This window comes from Bufo gargarizans, chromosome 5 (genome assembly GCF_014858855.1).
Source record: "Bufo gargarizans isolate SCDJY-AF-19 chromosome 5, ASM1485885v1, whole genome shotgun sequence".
Taxonomy (NCBI): Eukaryota; Metazoa; Chordata; class Amphibia; order Anura; family Bufonidae; genus Bufo; species Bufo gargarizans.
This window is the reverse complement of record NC_058084.1, coordinates 5,227,905-5,251,081: the sequence shown is the minus strand read 5'-3', so window position 1 is coordinate 5,251,081 and position 23,177 is coordinate 5,227,905. Positions and strand designations below refer to the sequence as shown.

At 45.5% G+C, this 23,177-nt stretch overlaps 1 protein-coding gene across 7 annotated transcripts in view; it reads left to right on the top strand.

The window, feature by feature from the left end:
• CYRIB (CYFIP related Rac1 interactor B) overlaps positions 1-23,177 on the top strand; it is a 160,494-nt gene that overhangs the window by 125,423 nt on the left and 11,894 nt on the right. For 3 of the 7 annotated variants that reach the window (XM_044294758.1, XM_044294753.1, XM_044294759.1), the window contains exons 4-10: positions 1,879-1,962; positions 14,446-14,567; positions 15,811-15,916; positions 17,592-17,728; positions 19,325-19,402; positions 20,437-20,553; positions 21,089-21,168. In XM_044294758.1, coding sequence (XP_044150693.1) covers positions 1,890-1,962; positions 14,446-14,567; positions 15,811-15,916; positions 17,592-17,728; positions 19,325-19,402; positions 20,437-20,553; positions 21,089-21,168 — 713 coding nt within the window. In that variant the 5' untranslated portion in view covers positions 1,879-1,889. Of the gene's footprint in view, positions 1-1,878; positions 1,963-2,668; positions 2,752-14,445; positions 14,568-15,810; positions 15,917-17,591; positions 17,729-19,324; positions 19,403-20,436; positions 20,554-21,088; positions 21,169-23,177 lie in introns of all 7 variants that reach the window. The other 4 variants (XM_044294754.1, XM_044294752.1, XM_044294755.1 and 1 more) reach the window with 2 other exon arrangements.

Genomic DNA, 23,177 nt, shown 5'->3' with positions numbered 1-23,177 from the left:
GGTCGCCTGGGTGTTAGCGGGCAGGCTGCACTGGATGCCTGGGTGTTAGCGGGCAGGCTGCACTGGATGCCTGGGTGTTAGCAGGCAGGCTCCACTGGATGCCTGTGTGTTAGCAGGCAGGCTGCACTGGATGCCTGTGTGTTAGCAGGCAGGCTGCACTGGATGCCTGTGTGTTAGTGGGCAGGCTGCACTGGATGCCTGGGTGTTAGAGGGCAGGCTGCACTGGATGCCTGGGTGTTAGTGGGCAGGCTGCACTGGATGCCTGGGTGTTAGCGGGCAGGCTGCACTGGATGCCTGGGTGTTAGCGGGCAGGCTGCACTGGATGCCTGGGTGTTAGCGGGCAGGCTGCACTGGATGCCTGGGTGTTAGCGGGCAGGCTGCACTGGATGCCTGGGTGTTAGCGGGCAGGCTGCACTGGATGCCTGGGTGTTAGCGGGCAGGATGCACTGGATGCCTGGGTGTTAGCGGGCAGGCTGCACTGGATGCCTGGGTGTCTGGGTGTTAGCGGGCAGGCTGCACTGGATGTCTGGGTGTTAGCGGGCAGGCTGCACTGGATGCCTGGGTGTTAGCGGGCAGGCTGCACTGGATGCCTGGGTGTTAGCGGGCAGGCTGCACTGGATGCCTGGGTGTTAGCGGGCAGGCTGCACTGGATGCCTGGGTGTTAGCGGGCAGGCTGCAGGGGGTATTTGGAGTATGAAAAGTAATCAGACTTGTGTTAATGTGCAAGCAGGACACTATTAGGCTTTCATACAGCAAAGCGCAGATGCACAATAGAAATAGTAGACCAGTCATAGGCAGCTTGCTGATGGTTTCCATGTCACTGCAACAACAGATAATTAAAAAATAAGTAAGCAAAAAGGTAAAGATAATGTGATATAACGATACCAGGTTTACACTTCAGGAATAATTGTTCTGCACTGGATACAGTGAAGCTGCAACTTCAGGTGAATGTTGGACCGATTGTTGAGATCTGAGAAAATGTTAATCCCATGGGTGGGGCGCTCCATGTGTCCTACTAATGGCTGAAATGATGCTGTGATACCTGTGAACCAATGAAATGTTTTATGGGCATCTACCTGTGGCTCTCCAGCTGTTGCAAAACACAGGCAGAGCATGCTAGGAGTTGTAGTTTTGCAACAGCTGGACAGGAACATGTTGGAGACCACTGTGGGATGATTCTCTGTGGTGATCAGACTGCTGTGACCTCCAGTGTTTCTGGTCCTGCTGGAGCACAAGGCCAGTGGTTTCGAGATCTTGGTGGTCTTCATTGGGGGGAAGGATACTGCAAGTGTGGGCTTAGTGAGGCCGTACAGCCTCCGACCCTTCACATACTAGCATGCTTGTTCTACCTCTTATCTTTGGACATGAAATCCAACATCTTATTGGCCCAACATCTACAGTCGGGGGAACATTTCAATGCCCTTTACCCTTACACTTTGTTTGCCCTGGCGCAGCCAAAATTTATTGAACGTGTTTGACCACCTTCAAACTGGACTGGTTAAGAAATCCATGCTAGGTCTCCGTGGTCAGACCAACCGTCAGTCAATGTTTTGACCCTATTATGTTTTGTAACTTTTTGCTTTTGTGTGAACTTTTTGGATTGTTAGATATGTGTTCGGGAGATTTGTCGAGCATATTACCAGCTCAGGCGTCTGGATCAGTGTCAGGTGTGACTCTCACATCGTTGTGTAATAACTTTTATTTTTTGGCCACCTGAGAAGACAGTGCAGAGAACTACAAGCCCAGTCTTCCGCTCTGTCCATGTGCACACACACACACACGTAGGAAACCACAAGAGGGAGGAAGCTGTAACTGACACCCGGCTTTCATGCCTCTCGTTTACTGGAAATGAATGACACTGCCATTTTTTATTTTTAGGTTTGGCTGGCATGGGTAATCTCATTAAGGTGCTAACCAGAGACTTAGACCACAATGCTGCTCATTTTTTCTTGGATTTTGAAAGTAAGTCTGGCAGATGCTTCCTCCGCAGCTGGCGCTGGTAACCCATGTGGTCCTTTCATTCTCACCACCTAAGACAAAAAGCAGTGGGAAATGTCGTTGGGCATAACCCAACCCGGTTGTATGAGAGGACATCCTCATCATCCAGAAGACCAGGGATAGGCAACCTCATAGCTTTCAGAATTGGGCCAACTCAAAGGTCCCACCATTGGTTGGAGTTGGAGGTAACTTCTCAGCTGCCATCGCTTGCCAACCCCTGGTCTTCATTTATCTTCATTTTTTTCATTGAGGGTCCTTTGTGATCGATGCCAGGCAATGGGAGACAAGTAGTCAACAGTGATGTCCGTGCATTGCAGCAAATTTCAGGCCTAGTTTATCTTGGACCACCATTGGTGGGTCTTGATGGTCCCTAGAGTCCCTACCCGTATGGGTTTATAATACATTAGATGTCGGTAGGTTCATTGTGGTCTTAAAGCCCTCCTGAGATAAGATGAGCATCGCACAGCACCACTGTTGACACGTCAAGGAACTAATCAGTGAAAATCTCTGTGATGTCCTCCATGTTTATGTTCCTCAGGTTCTCCAGGGAGCGGATAGCCATGTCGGCTAAGCTTTGTCCTCCACTTACTTATATATTTTCTCCTTGTGTGTCTAGGGTGTACTCTCTGATAGAGACATGCTTTGTCTTCTCTCATTCTTGTCTCGACAGGTATCTTAACATGGGGAACCTTCTTAAAGTTTTGACATGCACAGATCTTGAGCAAGGGCCAAATTTTTTCCTTGATTTTGAATGTGAGAATATGATTTTATATATCTATTTCTCTCTGCCTGCCGTAGACTGCACCCGTCTTTCCGCACTCAGCGTCTGTCTGCTACTACTTGTCTGTCTGATTATGGAGACCATGAAATTTTCCACCAGCCAACAAAATCCGATTCATAAATGTGGTTGAAAATGTTTTTTTATCTGGTGATACTCCAGAGCTGCATTCACAATTCCAGAGTGTAGAGCTAGAGGCTAATACGGGATGTAACTCAGGATCAGTACAGGATAAGTAATGTAATGTATGTACACAGTGACTGCACCAGCAGAATAGTGAGTGCAGCTCTGGAGTATAATACAGGATGTAACTCAGGATCAGTACAGGATAAGTAATGTAATGTATGTACACAGTGACTGCACCAGCAGAATAGTGAGTGCAGCTCTGGAGTATAATACAGGATGTAACTCAGGATCAGTACAGGATAAGTAATGTAATGTATGTACACAGTGACTGCACCAGCAGAATAGTGAGTACAGCTCTGGAGTATAATACAGGATGTAACTCAGGATCAGTACAGGATAAGTACCGTAATGTAATGTATGTACACAGTGACTGCACCAGCAGAATAGTGAGTGCAGCTGTGGAGTATAATACAGGATGTAACTGAGGATCAGTACAGGATAAGTAATGTAATGTATGTACACAGTGACTGCACCAGCAGAATAGTGAGTGCAGCTGTGGAGTATAATACAGGATGTAACTGAGGATCAGTACAGGATAAGTAATGTAATGTATGTACACAGTGACTGCACCAGCAGAATAGTGAGTGCAGCTGTGGAGTATAATACAGGATGTAACTGAGGATCAGTACAGGATAAGTAATGTAATGTATGTACACAGTGACTGCACCAGCAGAATAGTGAGTGCAGCTGTGGAGTATAATACAGGATGTAACTGAGGATCAGTACAGGATAAGTAATGTAATGTATGTACACAGTGACTCCACCAGCAGAATAGTGAGTGCAGCTGTGGAGTATAATACAGGATGTAACTGAGGATCAGTACAGGATAAGTAATGTAATGTATGTACACAGTGACTGCACCAGCAGAATAGTGAGTGCAGCTGTGGAGTATAATACAGGATGTAACTGAGGATCAGTACAGGATAAGTAATGTAATGTATGTACACAGTGACTGCACCAGCAGAATAGTGAGTGCAGCTGTGGAGTATAATACAGGATGTAACTGAGGATCAGTACAGGATAAGTAATGTAATGTATGTACACAGTGACTGCACCAGCAGAATAGTGAGTGCAGCTGTGGAGTATAATACAGGATGTAACTGAGGATCAGTACAGGATAAGTAATGTAATGTATATACACAGTGACTGCACCAGCAGAATAGTGAGTGCAGCTCTGGAGTATAATACAGGATGTAACTGAGGATCAGTACAGGATAAGTAATGTAATGTATGTACACAGCGACTCCACCAGCAGAATAGCGAGTGCAGCTCTGGAGTATAATACAGGATGTAACTCAGGATCAGTGCAAGATAAGTAATGTAATGTATGTACACAGTGACTCCACCAGCAGAATAGTGAGTGCAGCTCTGGAGTATAATACAGGAGGTAACCCAGGATCAGTACAAGATAAGTAATGTAATGTATGTACACAGTGACTCCACCAGCAGAATAGTGAGTGCAGCTCTGGAGTATAATACAGGATGTAACTCAGGATCAGTACAGGATAAGTAATGTATGTACACAGTGACTCCACCAGCAGAATAGTGAGTGCAGCTCCACTATTGGTTGCAACATACATTATTTATTTTCTTCAGAATATGTACAATACACAAATTCTATTCTGATACACTTTAAAATACTTTAAATCAGCGATGCACTTGTGGTCCAGCAACCTGTGGCTTACCATACTATAACTCTCAGCATGGTGTATGAGTGTACAGCTTTCGCATTATTCTAGGAGTTGTAGTTTCAAAACACCTGGAAAGCCTCAGGTTGCAGAGCTCTGATGGAGCCATTCTGCGAGTGGAAGATTTCTATGGTCCTATGATGTTTGTGTTAATGTCTAGTGCTCAGGATGACTTCTGTTACCTGCTATTACCTGCAGGGGGCGCCGCAGTCCATGTGCGGTACATAAAGCCCTGCAGCAGCAGCATGTCTAGTCTGGGGATTAATGGTGCTGAATGACTGCTGTGAAGGGAGGGATTTCACTTCTGCAGTCTTTGCTTCCTGGGTTTCCCTCGTTTTTCTCCAGTTTTCTTTTTGCCGCAGTTTTTATAATCCTCTCCCAGTGATTTAAAATTCAAAATTTTGGAAAAACCCCTTTAAAGAACTCCTGCCCTTTATCTCGGTAACGCCACAACTGGTTTTCATAGAACAGGCCTCATTCTTATCAGCAGGACCAACCCCATGGAACTGTGTATCTTGGTTAATGGGGTTGATCCTGCTGCCAGGTGCTCTTTAAACGGGTTCTACAAGGATGTTTTTTTTTTTTGGTCCTGTAAAGGTAAGAATACCCACCTGCTCCCCGGTGCTCGCCACCTGCTCCCCGGTGCTCGCCACCTGCTCCCCGGTGCTCGCCACCTGCTCCCCGGTGCTCGCCACCTGCTCCCCGGTGCTCGCCACCTGCTCCCCGGTGCTCGCCACCTGCTCCTTCTGCTGCCTTGCTGTAAGCATCCGGTTTCACATCACCGCAGCCAATCCCTTGCTGCGGCACAGACCAGATCCACTTGCGTCATGTGACCATTTTTCATGATGTAAGGGGAGTCGGTCAGCGCCGCGGCCAGTGCTGGGCTGCAGCGATGTCAATATGGATGATGACATCACTGGAACCTAGAGGAGCATCGCAGGTCGGGAGGAGAAGGAGCGGGAGCCAGGTAAGTTGTCTTCTCTTTACAGGTCCGATAATTGCCCAAAGGCCCCCCCCCATTCTTGCACAACCCCTTTTAAGGACTGCTTTTACCACCCGCCACACATCCTTCTTTTTGAGCACTTGGTACTGATGTGATTAGAGTTGAGCGAACCTGCCTTCTGCCCGGTACGAGTTCGGAATTACGTAAGGGACTCCGTAATTCACTTGTATTATGACACTATGCCGGCATTGAATTACGTGATGGATTCCGTGAGAACGGAATCCATTATGTAATTCGCTTATGATGTCACATAGCGCCGTTCTGTAAAAAAAATACTTTAAATCACACTTTAATGAAAAACTATTAAAACATGCCAAGGGCGCGTTACCGGTTTTCTGGCCTGTGGATAGGTCATCAATATCAAATTCCCAGAAATCCCATTTAGGGTCCATTCACACGTCCGCGATTCTGTTCCGCATTTTGTGGAACGGAATTGCAGACCTATTCATTTCTATGGGGCCGCACTATGTGCTGCCTGGATCCGGAATTGCGGATCCGCGCTTCCGGGTCCGCAATTCCATTCCCGAAAAAAAAAATAGAACATGTCCTATTCTTGTCCGCAATTGCTGACAAGAACAGGCATATTCTATTAAGTGCCAGCGATGTGCTGTCCTCAAAATGCGGAACGCACATTGCCGATGTCCGTGTTTTGCGCATCCGTGGATCCGCAAAACACACACTAACGTGTGAATGGACCCTTAAAGTGTGTTTTATTTTATTTTATTTTTTTACTGCTTGGCGCTATATGACATCACATCACTGCCAAGTGCTCAAAAAGGAAGATGTGTGGCGGGAGAATCAACAGGCCGGGTGGTAAAAGCAGTCCTTAAAGGGGTTGTGCAAGACTGGGGGGCCCGCACTTTATCCATATATTTTGCATCATGTTCACCTTCCTCTGGGTGTCACTGGCTTTTCTCAAGTGTGAGGGGACACACGCTGTCACTCCACGTGAGCACAGAGCTATGACGTTGCGTCACAAGGGTGGTTCCGTGTGTATTGTACCGCGGTCACATGACTAGACAAACCTCTACCCTTCAAAAATCCAGATTGAGTTTAGTTCTCAAAGAGAAAATTCAACCTGATCTCTGACAGCACTTCACCCGTCCAAGAAGTGACCATGGGGGGGGGGGGGGATTTCCTCAAATTTCCAATTAATGGACGCTAATATCCACTTTTCCCCTTAGATGGCTGATAACGGGGAACCACAGAATATACGTTTCTATACATTTTGATTCTGGGTGAAAACTTGGGAAACCTCGTGCCTCTGTCTTTCCTCCTCTGTGTCTGGCTTGCTGTGGGGGTAACGTGTGCCGCTTATCTCTGCCTCCATCCTGCCCTTGCTCTGTCCCTCTGTGTATTGCATTGTGTTACTCTGTGCATTGCATTGTGTTACTCTGTGTATTGCGTTGTGTTACTCTGTGCATTGCGTTGTGTTACTCTGTGCATTGCGTTGTGTTACTCTGTGTATTGCGTTGTGTTACTCTGTGTATTGCGTTGTGTTACTCTGTGTATTGCACTGTGTTACTCTGTGTAGTGCATTGTGTTGCTCTGTGTATTGTATTGTTACTCTGTGTATTGCATTGTGTTACTCTGTGTATTGCGTTGTGTTACTCTGTGTATTGCATTGTGTTACTCTGTGTATTGCATTGTTACTTTTTATTTCTTGTGTTATTTCAATATTACGCACTTATTTTAGACCGTTCAGAATCAAGACTTGTGTCCCCGATGTGGGAGCAGTGCCCGGGCCTTTATAGAACGGATTCTGCGCAGGATACTCATTAGTAATGAAAGCGGATGTGTCGGGAGGTCGGCCGTCCTGTTTTATTGGCTTTCTACACAGGGCAGAAAGCATTTGACTCGCTGTTCTGTGAATAGAGCAGCAGACACGTTTATAGCAGCCTGTATTCATGATATAAGGCAACACATTCATTTATGACAGCCTGCATTCAGCATACAGTGCAGCCAATTGAATTATGGCAGCCTGTAATCTGAATACGGAGCAGTAGACACATTTATGGCAGCCTGTAATCTGAATACGGAGCAGTAGACACATTTATGGCAGCCTGTAATCTGAATACGGAGCAGTAGACACATTTATGGCAGCCTGTAATCTGAATACGGAGCAGTAGACACATTTATGGCAGCCTGTAATCTGAATACGGAGCAGTAGACACATTTATGGCAGCCTGTAATCTGAATACGGAGCAGTAGACACATTTATGGCAGCCTGTAATCTGAATACGGAGCAGTAGACACATTTATGGCGGCCTGTAATCTGAATACGGAGCAGTAGACACATTTATGGCGGCCTGTAATCTGAATACGGAGCAGTAGACACATTTATGGCAGCCTGTAATCTGAATACGGAGCAGTAGACACATTTATGGCAGCCTGTAATCTGAATACGGAGCAGTAGACACATTTATGGCAGCCTGTAATCTGAATACGGAGCAGTAGACACATTTATGGCAGCCTGTAATCTGAATACGGAGCAGTAGACACATTTATGGCAGCCTGTAATCTGAATACGGAGCAGTAGACACATTTATGGCAGCCTGTAATCTGAATACGGAGCAGTAGACACATTTATGGCAGCCTGTAATCTGAATACGGAGCAGTAGACACATTTATGGCAGCCTGTAATCTGAATACGGAGCAGTAGACACATTTATGGCGGCCTGTAATCTGAATACGGAGCAGTAGACACATTTATGGCGGCCTGTAATCTGAATACGGAGCAGTAGACACATTTATGGCGGCCTGTAATCTGAATACGGAGCAGTAGACACATTTATGGCGGCCTGTAATCTGAATACGGAGCAGTAGACACATTTATGGCGGCCTGTAATCTGAATACGGAGCAGTAGACACATTTATGGCAGCCTGTAATCTGAATACGGAGCAGTAGACACATTTATGGCGGCCTGTAATCTGAATACGGAGCAGTAGACACATTTATGGCGGCCTGTAATCTGAATACGGAGCAGTAGACACATTTATGGCGGCCTGTAATCTAAATGCGGAGCAGTAGACACATTTATGGCAGCCTGTAATCTGAATACGGAGCAGTAGACACATTTATGGCGGCCTGTAATCTGAAAACGGAGCAGTAGACACATTTATGGCGGCCTGTAATCTGAATACTGAGCAGTAGACACATTTATGGCGGCCAGTAATCTGAATACGGAGCAGTAGACACATTTATGGCGGCCTGTAATCTGAATACGGAGCAGTAGACACATTTATGGCGGCCTGTAATCTGAATACGGAGCAGTAGACACAGTTATGGCGGCCTGTAATCTGAATACGGAGCAGTAGACACAGTTATGGCGGCCTGTAATCTGAATACGGAGCAGTAGACACAGTTATGGCGGCCTGTAATCTGAATACGGAGCAGTAGACACAGTTATGGCGGCCTGTAATCTGAATACGGAGCAGTAGACACAGTTATGGCGGCCTGTAATCTGAATACGGAGCAGTAGACACAGTTATGGCAGCCTGTAATCTGAATACGGAGCAGCTGATTTATCACAGTCTGTATTATGCACATAAAGCTACAGAATTGTCAGCATGTAGCACAGCTGGCTTATTTATGACAACCTGTAATATGCATACTGAGCAGTAGACACATTTGTAGCAGCCTGCATTCTGCACATAGAGCAGCAGACATGTTTATGGTAGTTTCTAAAGCATACAGAGCAGTACATTTGTTTATGGCAGTCTGCATTCTGCATACAAAGCAGCAGACATGTTTATGATAGTTTTATCCTGCATACAGAGCTGCAGATTGATTTATAGCAGCCTGCATTCTGCATACAGAGCTGCAGAGTGATTTATAGCAGCCTGCATTCTGCATACAGAGCTGCAGATTGATTTATAGCAGCCTGCATTCTGCATACAGAGCTGCAGATTGATTTATAGCAGCCTGCATTCTGCATACAGAGCTGCAGATTGATTTATAGCAGCCTGCATTCTGCATACAGAGCTGCAGAGTGATTTATAGCAGCCTGCATTCTGCATACAGAGCTGCAGATTGATTTATAGCAGCCTGCATTCTGCATACAGAGCTGCAGAGTGATTTATAGCAGCCTGCATTCTGCATACAGAGCTGCAGAGTGATTTATAGCAGCCTGCATTCTGCATACAGAGCTGCAGATTGATTTATAGCAGCCTGCATTCTGCATACAGAGCTGCAGATTGATTTATAGCAGCCTGCATTCTGCATACAGAGCTGCAGATTGATTTATAGCAGCCTGCATTCTGCATACAGAGCTGCAGAGTGATTTTATAGCAGCCTGCATTCTGCATACAGAGCTGCAGATTGATTTATAGCAGCCTGCATTCTGCATACAGAGCTGCAGATTGATTTATAGCAGCCTGCATTCTGCATACAGAGCTGCAGATTGATTTATAGCAGCCTGCATTCTGCATACAGAGCTGCAGATTGATTTATAGCAGCCTGTATTCTGCATACAGAGCTGCAGAGTGATTTATAGCAGCCTGCATTCTGCATACAGAGCTGCAGAGTGATTTATAGCAGCCTGCATTCTGCGCATAGAGCTGCAGATTGATTTTATAGCAGCCTGCATTCTGCATACAGAGCTGCAGAGTGATTTATAGCAGCCTGCATTCTGCATACAGAGCTGCAGAGTGATTTATAGCAGCCTGCATTCTGCATACAGAGCTGCAGATTGATTTATAGCAGCCTGCATTCTGCATACAGAGCTGCAGATTGATTTATAGCAGCCTGCATTCTGCATACAGAGCTGCAGAGTGATTTATAGCAGCCTGCATTCTGCATACAGAGCTGCAGAGTGATTTATAGCAGCCTGCATTCTGCGCATAGAGCTGCAGAGTGATTTATAGCAGCCTGCATTCTGCGCATAGAGCTGCAGAGTGATTTATAGCAGCCTGCATTCTGCATACAGAGCTGCAGAGTGATTTATAGCAGCCTGCATTCTGCATACAGAGCTGCAGACACATTTTATGGCCGCCTGCACTCTGGATGTAAAGATCCACAGTCACCTCGTATCTGCACTGTCTTGACAGTTTGGCTGGTCTCCCATAATACTACCTCCCACAGAATAGCCTGCTCACCGCAGACACTGAACCAGCAGGGGGCAAAATTCTCTGGGGAAATGAACCAAATTTTGGATGCAGCTCTGTGTCTGACTAGAGCAGATAAGTATGTGCTGGATGTTATAAACTGGGGTAAGACAAGTCTTGATTACCTGACTGGTCTAACATAGTGATGGCATCGTGCTGTGCATGACCTGGGCTGACTTACCGGTGGCTACTTACTGTACCCTCTTACTGGCTTCTGTTCCATTTACACAGCAGTCTTCTGCAGCTTACAAATTTCCACTCCTTCCTTAGAGGCGCCGACCTCTCAATTCTAATCACAAAGGACCCACAATAATATCACATGTCACCGGGCCGTGACCGCCCGATCCATTCATGTGTCCATCTCATTGCTCACCAGCAGTCACCAGTGCTCCCAGCTACAGTCATATCTGATGTGTTATTACCCTGGGGGCATGTCCTTGTGAGATGAGGGGGCAAGTATCATTATCGAAAGTGCAGACAGTAATCGGTGATGTACCTGGCAGGGTTAGACATAATTACACAAATGGCCACTAGGGGTGCTAAAGATTAGATAGAAAAACACAGCTTGTGTAGTGACTAGTGAATATATAGGATTACAGCGCAGCTTGTGTAGCAACTAGTGAGTATTTAGTATTAGGACACAGCTTGTGTAGTGACTAGTGAGTATATGGTATTAGGGCACAGGTTGTGTAGTGACTAGTGAATATATAGGATTACAGCGCAGCTTGTGTAGCGACTAGTGAGTATAAAGGATTACAGCGCAGCTTGTGTAGCAACTAGTGAGTATTTAGTATTAGGACACAGCTTGTGTAGTGACTAGTGAGTATACGGTATTACGGCACAGGTTGTGTAGTGACTAGTGAATATATAGGATTACAGCGCAGCTTGTGTAGCAACTAGTGAGTATTTAGTATTAGGACACAGCTTGTGTAGTGACTAGTGAGTATATGGTATTAGGGCGCAGCTTGTGTAGCGACTAGTGAGTATAAAGGATTACAGCGCAGCTTGTGTAGCAACTAGTGAGTATTTAGTATTAGGACACAGCTTGTGTAGTGACTAGTGAGTATACGGTATTAGGGCACAGGTTGTGTAGTGACTAGTGAATATATAGGATTACAGCGCAGCTTGTGTAGCAACTAGTGAGTATTTAGTATTAGGACACAGCTTGTGTAGTGACTAGTGAATATATAGGATTACAGCGCAGCTTGTGTAGCAACTAATGAGTATTTAGTATTAGGACACAGCTTGTGTAGTGACTAGTGAGTATATGGTATTAGGGCACAGGTTGTGTAGTGACTAGTGAATATATAGGATTACAGCGCAGCTTGTGTAGCGACTAGTGAGTATAAAGGATTACAGCACAGCTTGTGTAGCGACTAGTGAGTATATAGCATTAGGGCACAGCTTGCATAGTGACTAGTTAGGATATAGGATGAGGGCACAGCTTGTGTAGTGACTAGAGAGGATATAGGATGAGGGCACAGCTTGTGTAGTGACTAGTGAGGATATAGGATGAGGGCACAGCTTGTGCAGTGACTAGTGAGGATATAGGATGAGGGCACAGCTTGTGTAGTGACTAGTGAGGATATAAGATGAGGGCACAGCTTGTGTAGTGACTAGTGAGGATATAGGATGAGGGCACAGCTTGTGTAGTGACTAGTGAGGATATAGGATGAGGGCACAGCTTGTGTAGTGACTAGTGAGTATATAGGATGAGGGCACAGCTTGTGTAGTGACTAGTGAGTATATAGGATGAGGGCACAGCTTGTGTAGTGACTAGTGAGGATATAGGATGAGGGCACAGCTTTTGTAGTGACTAGTGAGGATATAGGATGAGGGCACAGCTTGTGTAGTGACTAGTGAGGATATAGGAAGAGTGCACAGCTTGTGTAGTGACTAGTGAGGATATAGGAAGAGTGCACAGCTTGTGTAGTGACTAGTGAGTATATAGCAGTAGAGCACAGCTTGTGTAGTGACTAGTGAGGATATAGGAAGAGTGCACAGCTTGTGTAGTGACTAGTGAGTATATAGCAGTAGGGCACAGCTTGTGTAGTGACTAGTGAGGATATAGGATGAGGGCACAGCTTGTGTAGTGACTAGTGAGGATATAGGATGAGGGCACAGCTTGTGTAGTGACTAGTGAGGATATAGGATGAGGGCACAGCTTGTGTAGTGACTAGTGAGGATATAGGATGAGGGCACAGCTTGTGTAGTGACTAGTGAGGATATAAGATGAGGGCACAGCTTGTGTAGTGACTAGTGAGGATATAGGATGAGGGCACAGCTTGTGTAGTGACTAGTGAGGATATAGGATGAGGGCACAGCTTGTGTAGTGACTAGTGAGTATATAGGAAGAGGGCACAGCTTGTGTAGTGACTAGTGAGAATATAGCATTAGGACACAGCTTGTGTAGTGACTAGTGAGGATATAGGAAGAGTGCACAGCTTGTGTAGTGACTAGTGAGTATATAGCAGTAGGGCACAGCTTGTGTAGTGACTAGTGAGGATATAGGATGAGGGCACAGCTTGTGTAGTGACTAGTGAGGATATAGGATGAGGGCACAGCTTGTGTAGTGACTAGTGAGGATATAGGATGAGGGCACAGCTTGTGTAGTGACTAGTGAGGATATAAGATGAGGGCACAGCTTGTGTAGTGACTAGTGAGGATATAAGATGAGGGCACAGCTTGTGTAGTGACTAGTGAGGATATAAGATGAGGGCACAGCTTGTGTAGTGACTAGTGAGGATATAGGATGAGGGCACAGCTTGTGTAGTGACTAGTGAGGATATAGGATGAGGGCACAGCTTGTGTAGTGACTAGTGAGTATATAGGAAGAGGGCACAGCTTGTGTAGTGACTAGTGAGAATATAGCATTAGGACACAGCTTGTGTAGTGACTAGTGAGGATATAGGAAGAGTGCACAGCTTGTGTAGTGACTAGTGAGTATATAGCAGTAGGGCACAGCTTGTGTAGTGACTAGTGAGGATATAGGATGAGGGCACAGCTTGTGTAGTGACTAGTGAGGATATAGGATGAGGGCACAGCTTGTGTAGTGACTAGTGAGGATATAGGATGAGGGCACAGCTTGTGTAGTGACTAGTGAGGATATAAGATGAGGGCACAGCTTGTGTAGTAACTAGTGAGAATATAGCATTAGGACACAGCTTGTGTAGTGACTAGTGAGGATATAGGAAGAGTGCACAGCTTGTGTAGTGACTAGTGAGTATATAGCATTAGGGCACAGCTTGTGTAGTGACTAGTGAGGATATAGGATAAGGGCACAGCTTGTGTAGTGACTAGTGAGTATATAGGATGAGGGCACAGCTTGTATAGTGACTAGTGAGTATATAGCATTAGTCACTACCGTATGAAGCTTTGTAGCCCCACCCACACATCTTAAAGGGATTGTCCACCTTGAATTTCCCTTTTCTATGTGACCAGTTAGGTTATATGGGGGTGATAACGGGGTGTGCCTCTGTCGGTACCCACGTCTATCAGCCTGCTGTAACCAGGTCCATTGTGGACAAGCCCTTTAAATCGTGGCAGCTTTCCTGAGACCTTGTGCTGAAGTCCTTGAGCTCCTGTGTAATCAGCATTTGCTTCTTCCGCCTCTCTGTCTCCCCTCCCCCTGTTCTTTCCCGTCTTTATAGCCTTGTTAACCGTCATTCTGATTTCACGCCATTTAGATGCTCAACCTACAGAGTCCGAGAAAGATATTTATAACCAGGTGAATGTAGTATTAAAGGACGCGGAGGGCATCTTGGATGACTTACAGTCCTACCGAGGAGCAGGTCTGGAGATCCGAGAGGTACGTGGTTTTTTATTTATTTCTTCTCTATACATGTGTAGTTTGCTCTACTTGTTTTAACATCTTTTATGCTCCAGTTACATCCAAAGCTGCGTTTGCAGAATGTTAGCTTGCAGGCTGTAGGACCTCACCACTCCCTGGTTCCAACTTGCTGGTTACGTGTCCATAATGAGCATGACACATGGGTCTACAAAGTACCCATCGCTACACAGCTATGGAAATCGACTCCTTTTTAAGGTTTCCAACTGAAGCAAATTGATTGCAGCTTTGGATGTGACAGGAGTATAGTACATACCCAGATCCAATGGGTGTATCTTGAACAGGGAAGTTTCTTAGTTCTTGGCGATGTTGATTGCGGTGCCAAATACCGCCTGTATCCTCGCCTCGCAGCTGGAAGTCCTGCACGTGTGCCGCAGACCGCCTGGGCATCGGCTTCACATTCCTATTGCCTGTGTACCGGTTCAGGATGTGAAGCGTTGTCCACGCCAGGGCGCTAGTATATGGTGGGCACCTGAGGTGTGGGCTCACTGGAAAGGGATCTGGTGTGTCAAAGGACGCAGGGGCAGGATGAGTGCCAAGATCGCAGGGCGCTTTTGTGTTCGAGATATGCCCAGCGGACTTTACATGTGTCGTGGGAGAGTTAAGCTTGTCCCCGCCTGCCATTGGCTGCTCCCTCCGACACCGGATGTTTTCAGTGTGAGGAGCACGGTATATGGGGGACATTTTATAGTCTTGGATAACCCCTTTAAAGGCTATGTAAATCTTCAGGGGAATTTTTTTTGTATGATTGCGTTTTACTCATTTTCAGCTAAAAATCACCTTTTCAATTGGTCTTTATTAAAAATGTTCAGCCGTTTCTGAGATACAGGGGTTAGAAATCAGTCTGTTTACAAGCTGTCATGTTCTGTTTTCTTTGAATCCCGTCATCTGAAGGCTCATGTGTAGCTCTCATCTCTGATCTTCTGACACAAATGATAGCTTAGTTCTTTGCAAAATGATACAAATATGGATTAAATAAGTGTTTATGAGGTCTTGAGATTAGAGATGAGAGCTACACATGAGCCGTCAGATGACTGGATTCAAAGAAAATTAGGCTTAATGTTGGAGGTGTACCCAGGATAATACAGGGCAGGTTTAGGCAGTATACATTAGAAATGACCAGCAGCTATCCCTTGCCGCGGCTCCTGTAAGGCAGTAATCCCCTCCGTCCTGATGTGTTATTATTTGGTTTCTTCCTCTGTAGGCAATACAGCATGCTACTGATGACAAATTACAGGAGAAAGCCTGGGGAGCAGTGGTCCCTCTAGTCGGAAAACTAAAAAAGTTTTATGAATTCTCTCAAAGGCTAGGTGAGTATTTTGTTATGCATATCCAGTTTTCAGTCTGCAAAATGTGATCCTTAAAAATGGATAGCTTCCACTTGCATTACAGTTTTCTTATATTCCCATCAATAGAAAGGCCTATTTTCATCTGCAAGAATGTACAATAGGATCTGCGTTGAGATTCTGCTGGTGCAGTCACTGTGTACATACATTACATTACTTATCCTGTACTGATCCTGAGTTACATCCTGTATTATACTCCAGAGCTGCACTCACTATTCTGCTGGTGCAGTCACTGTGTACATACATTACATTACTTATCCTGTACTGATCCTGAGTTACATCCTGTATTATACTCCAGAGCTGCACTCACTATTCTGCTGGAAGAGTCACTGTGTACATACATTACATTACTTATCCTGTACTGATCCTGAGTTACATCCTGTATTATACTCCAGAGCTGCACTCACTATTCTGCTGGTGCAGTCACTGTGTACATACATTACATTACTTATCCTGTACTGATCCTGAGTGACATCCTGTATTATACTCCAGAGCTGCACTCACTATTCTGCTGGTGGAGTCACTGTGTACATACATTACATTACTTATCCTGTACTGATCCTGAGTTACATCCTGTATTATACTGCAGAGCTGCACTCACTATTCTGCTGGTGGAGTCACTGTGTACATACATTACATTACTTATCCTGTACTGATCCTGAGTTACATCCTGTATTATACTCCAGAGCTGCACTCACTATTCTGCTGGTGCAGTCACTGTGTACATACATTACATTACTTATCCTGTACTGATCCTGAGTTACATCCTGTATTATACTCCAGAGCTGCACTCTCTATTCTGCTGGTGGAGTCACTGTGTACATACATTACATTACTTATCCTGTACTGATCCTGAGTTACATCTTGTATTATACTCCAGAGCTGCACTCACTATTCTGCTGGTGCAGTCACTGTGTACATACATTACATTACTTATCCTGTACTGATCCTTAGTTATATCCTGTATTATACTCCAGAGCTGCACTCACTATTCTGCTGGTGCAGTCACTGTGCACGTACATTACATTACTTATCCTGTACTGATCCTGAGTTACATCCTGTATTATACTCCAGAGCTGCACTCACTATTCTGCTGGTGCAGTCACTGTGTACATACATTACATTACTTATCCTGTACTGATCCTGAGTTACATCCTGTATTATACTGCAGAGCTGCACTCACTATTCTGCTGGTGCAGTCACTGTGCACGTACATTACATTACTTATCCTGTACTGATCCTGGGTTACATCCTGTATTATACTCCAGAGCTGCGCTCACTATTCTGCTGGATATAACTGGGAACAGCCCAAAGCCCTGTCTTTGCAGCATCTGATGTAATGATGACCCTACCCAGAGAACAGATCTGTACAGATGCCGAACCCGCATGGAATGCTCAGAAATGTCAGCTCTGAGGCTTGTGAAATAGTGAATGCAGCTCTGAAATATAATAGTCTTCATCTGCACTTAGTGACTCAGCTTTCTGTGTGCATTATATCATACTGGGCACCAGCACCATGTACTGGAGCCATATGAAGGTCTGTTGTGGTTTGACTGGAGATATCAGTCCCTTTCTTATGCTGTCATATGTGACAGATTTTTCTTGATGATATTTTATATTTGTTTCCTTGTGTGTTTAGAGGCGGCATTGCGTGGTCTCCTCGGGGCACTCACTAGCACTCCCTACTCCCCGACACAGCACCTGGAGCGAGAGCAGGCTCTTGCCAAACAGTTTGCCGAAATCCTTCACTTTACTCTGCGGTTCGATGAGCTTAAGGTAGAGTATCTGAAAGTCATCCTGGCCAATGACTGCTGCAGTCTCTAACCATCTGCCGAGGGGTTACCACGTCTGACGTAGCCACGATCAGTCCTAATCTTCTAGAAGCGATGCTTATGGACATATACACACTCACCTAAAGAATTATTAGGAACACCTGTTCTATTTCTCATTAATGCGATTATCTAGTCAACCAATCACATGGCAGTTGCTTCGATGCATGTAGGGTTGTGGTCCTGGTCAAGACAATCTCCTGAACTCCAAACTGAATGTCAGAATGGGAAAGAAAGGTGATTTTTAGCAATTTTGAGCGTGGCATGGTTGTTGGTGCCAGACGGGCCGGTCTGAGTATTTCACAATCTGCTCAGTTACTGGGATTTTCACGCACAACCATTTCTAGGGTTTACAAAGAATGGTGTGAAAAGGGAAAAACCTCCAGTATGCGGCAGTCCTGTGGGCGACAATGCCTTGTTGATGCTAGAGGTCAGAGGAGAATGGGCCGACTGATTCAAGCTGATAGAAGAGCAACGTTGACGGAAATAACCACTCGTTACAACCGAGGTATGCAGCAAAGCATTTGTGAAGCCACAACACGCACAACCTTGAGGCGGATGGGCTACAACAGCAGAAGACCCCACCGCTACCACTCATCTCCACTACAAATAGGAAAAAGAGGCTACAATTTGCACAAGCTCACCAAAATTGGACTGTTGAAGACTGGGAAAATGTTGCCTGGTCTGATGAGTCTCGATTTCTGTTGAGACATTCAAATGGTAGAGTCCGAATTTGGCGTAAACCGAATGAGAACATGTATCCATCATGCCTTGTTACCACTGTGCAGGCTGGTGGTGGTGGTGTAATGGTGTGGGGGATGTTTTCTGGGCACACTTTAGGCCCCTTAGTGCCAATTGGCCATCGTTTAAATGCCACGGGCTACCTGAGCATTGTTTCTGACCATGTCCATCCCTTCATGACCACCATGTACCCATCCTCTGATGGCTACTTCCAGCAGGATAATGCACCATGTCACAAAGCTCGAATCATTTCAAATTGGTTTCTTGAACATGACAATGAGTTCACTGCACTAAAATGGCCCCACAGTCACCAGATCTCAACCCAATAGAGCATCTTTGGGATGTGGTGGAACGGGAGCTTCGTGCCCTGGATGTGCATCCCTCAAATCTCCATCAACTGCAAGATGCTATCCTATCAATATGGGCCAACATTTCTAAAGAATGCTATCAGCACCTTGTTGAATCAATGCCACGTAGAATTAAGGCAGTTCTGAAGGCAAAAGGGGGTCCAACACCATATTAGTATGGTGTTCCTAATAATTCTTTAGGTGAGTGTGTGTGTGTGTGTGTATGTATGTGTGTATGTATATATATATATATATATATATATATATGTGTGTATGGATATATATTATATATTATTAAAAAAGTGTCCCCTTGCTAGGACCTCCAGTGACAGTCTGTCTTCTCTGAGGAAACTGGTCAGTAAGTGTTCAGTTTCCCTGCAGCGCCACCACAGGGGAAGTGAGGCATTGCATGGATGCAGATGCGGTGCTTTACATCATACTTTCTCTTTCTCCAGATGACAAACCCTGCCATACAGAACGACTTCAGCTATTACAGAAGAACTTTGAGCCGCATGCGGATTAACAATGTCCCGGTAAGTTTTTCCAGGAACTTCATGCACACTGTCATATAATGCCTCCTAGTTGCTTGGCGTCTTAAAGGGCATCTGTCAGCAGTTTTGTACCTATGACACTGGCTGACCTGTTCCATGTGCACATGGCAGCTGAAGACATCTGTGTTGGTCCCATGTTCCTATGTGCCTGCATGGCTGAGAAATATGATGGTTTAATATATGCAAATGAGCCTCTAGGAGCAACGGGGGTGTTACCATTACACCTAGAGGCTCTGCTCTCTCTGTAACTCCTGCGCCCTCTGCACTCTGACACGACCAGGCAGTGTAAACGTCATCACACCTGGTCCTGTCAATGAAGGTGGAGAGGACATGGCAGTTGCAGAGAGAGCAGAGCCTCTAGGTGTAATGGTAACGCCCCCGTTGCTCCTAGAGGGTCATTTGCATATATTAAGACATCATTTTTCTCAGCAATGCGAGCACATATGGACATGGGACCGACACAGATGTCTTCAGCTGCACATGGAACAGGTCAGCCAGTGTCATAGGGACAAAACTGCTGACAGATCCTATAATAACTGTTATTTTGAGATTATTTTTGTCTTAGATTTTTTTTTTTAAATGCAACACATGAATACAGCCTGAATGACAAAAAAAATATGGGAATTAAGATTTACCCTCCATATCGTGTAATGGCTGTAACCTCTGTTTTTTTATTTTTTATTTGGGGGACATTTTTTTAAAAAATTTTTATTGTACCAAAAAGCCCAACGAAACCTGACAATTGTCTGCATGGTTTTGAGTTTTCAGGTTATCAGTGATTCAAATTTACCATTATTCATTAGGTGACCAGATGGCGCCATTAATGACCTTTCCATCCCCCAGAGCGAGCGCAGGTCTCAGAGGTCGTCGCTTGTTTTTCATTGCTTAGTAATGTATAATAGATGTCAGGCCCCTACCTCATGCACTGTATACACTGGTGTAGGGATGTAGGAGCATCGGAATCAATATCTGCCGTATGCAGCGTCTTTACACCTCTCACAAACCTCTATTTATAGGCAGAAGGAGAAAACGAAGTAAATAATGAACTGGCCAATAGAATGTCGTTGTTCTACGCTGAGGCCACGCCCATGCTGAAAACCTTAAGTGACGCCACAACAAAGTTTGTATCGGAGGTAAGAGAGCGCTGCAAATACTGCTGCAAAATGATCTTCCAGGCGATCGTCCAGAGGACGCTCAGTGCAGCTACTCATTTCTCCTGCAGTGGCCACTACAGGAGAAATGTGGTATTACAGGACTCCAATGCAAATGGATGGTTGACTGTGTACTCCTTGGAGGAGTTGAGTCCGCCGGAGCAGATGCCACTCTTCTCAACAGTTCTCTGCTCCGGCTCTTAGGTAGAGGTATGGAGCTGGAGACCCATTATAGCTTCCTTATCTCCTAATACAGGGATGACCAACCTGCGGCCCTCCAGCTGGTGTAAGACTACAAATCCCAGCATACCTGGACAGCCTACAACTATCGGTCTACAGCAGGGAATTGTGAGAGTTGTAGTTTTGCAACAGCTTGAGGGCTGTAGGTTGGGCATCTCTGTTCTAATAGGTCTTCTGGACCTCCCAAGGCCCAGATAATTCCTGATCGTCAAATTTCATTGCAAGAGTTTTTGCATTGATTTAATTTTACGTTTTTCTTTTCTTATTACCCATACAGAACAAGAACTTACCTATAGAAAATACCACTGATTGTCTAAGCACCATGGCCAGTGTGTGTCGGGTAATGCTGGAAACACCGTAAGTTCTTAGCTTTTTTTTGTATTTTTTCATTATTGTAATTGTAATTTCAGAAAGGGGTTAAAAGTAGACAACCTGATGCAGATTAATTTTCATTATAGGGTAATTCATTGTAGAGCTCGCTGTAAGTTCGAGGTACCAGGATATTGAAATTTGGGTTATCTATACACGGAGCTGCAGTGTAAATCAAGGGGGATATAGCAATTATAGCAGCTTACAAAAAGTTGATTTCTTTGTATAAATAAATATATAAAAGTACAATTCCTACTGTAAGTCCTAACAGTTGTCTCAGGAAGGCATCTCCAGCCCATATGTCCTGTTGGGGTGTATGGACATCATATACGGGGGTCCCTGGCTTCTATGAGCCAGAGCAGAGAGCAGCTTTGGCAGACGTATGCGATTTGAATGGCCACCATGCTGTAATACATTTCCCCTACAGCGGCCACTGTAGGGAAAATTGTTGGCTGGCCACAGCTTTCTACCAGAGGATTGCCAGAAGCAGGACCTGCGGCATTTGCTGATCTTGTGGTGGCAGCTGAGTTTTGAAGGAGGTTGTCTCTGATGAAAAAGACCTTTTTAAAAAAAAAAAAAAAAAAAGTTGCATCTAGATTTTATCTACAAATTTCCACACTGCTTTATAGATCTGGTACCCCAAAGAAAATGGCTGCATGTTACTGAGCTGTACAGAAGTGACCAAAGTGACGTCCCATTCTCTGACATCACACAATGCCCTGCATATTAAACTGGTAATACAGAGAGCACCATATCTGGTCATTCTCTTTATTTACAGGTCCAAATGTAGAAGGAAGAATCTAAAATGGATCAGAGAGTTCTCTGCATTATCAGTATTGTGTGCAGAGTGCATGCAGGGGGTGAGCAGAAGTCTGTGAGGTGTAGAGTCAGCCAATAGCTGGAGAGCAGGAAGTCTGTGAGGTGTAGAGTCAGCCAATAGCTGGAGAGCAGGAAGTCTGTGAGGTGTAGAGTCAGCCAATAGCTGGAGAGCAGGAAGTCTGTGAGGTGTAGAGTCAGCCAATAGCTGGAGAGCAGGAAGTCTGTGAGGTGTAGAGTCAGCCAATAGCTGGAGAGCTGGAAGTCTGTGAGGTGTAGAGTCAGCCAATAGCTGGAGAGCAGGAAGTCTGTGAGGTGTAGAGTCAGCCAATAGCTGGAGAGCAGGAAGTCTGTGAGGTGTAGAGTCAGCCAATAGCTGGAGAGCAGGAAGTCTGTGAGGTGTAGAGTCAGCCAATAGCTGGAGAGCAGGAAGTCTGTGAGGTGCAGAGTCAGCCAATAGCTGGAGAGCAGGAAGTCTGTGAGGTGCAGAGTCAGCCAGTAGCTGGAGAGCATGAAGTCTGTGAGGTGTAGGGTCAGCCAATAGCTGGAGAGCAGGAAGTCTGTGAGGTGTAGAGTCAGCCAATAGCTGGAGAGCAGGAAGTCTGTGAGGTAGAGTCAGCTAATAGCTGGAGAGCATGAAGTCTGTGAGGTGTAGAGTCAGCCAATAGCTGGAGAGCAGGAAGTCTGTGAGGTGCAGAGTCAGCCAATAGCTGGAGAGCATGAAGTCTGTGAGGTGTAGAGTCAGCCAGTAGCTGGAGAGCAGGAAGTCTGTGAGGTGTAGAGTCAGCCAATAGCTGGAGAGCAGGAAGTCTGTGAGGTGTAGAGTCAGCCAATAGCTGGAGAGCAGGAAGTCTGTGAGGTGTAGAGTCAGCCAATAGCTGGAGAGCAGGAAGTCTGTGAGGTAGAGTCAGCCAATAGCTGGAGAGCATGAAGTCTGTGAGGTGCAGAGTCAGCCAATAGCTGGAGAGCAGGAAGTCTGTGAGGTGCAGAGTCAGCCAATAGCTGGAGAGCAGGAAGTCTGTGAGGTGTAGCGGTAATCAGTAGTTACAGGAAAAAGTTTATGGGATGAAGCTGCAGTCAGTAGTTGCTAGAGTGAAGGGGCATCGTTTTGGCAACTTTACCTGTAGAGCCCAGTAATGTGTGGCCGGTTTGTTAGATTCCTGTGGTGCCAAGAACCTATG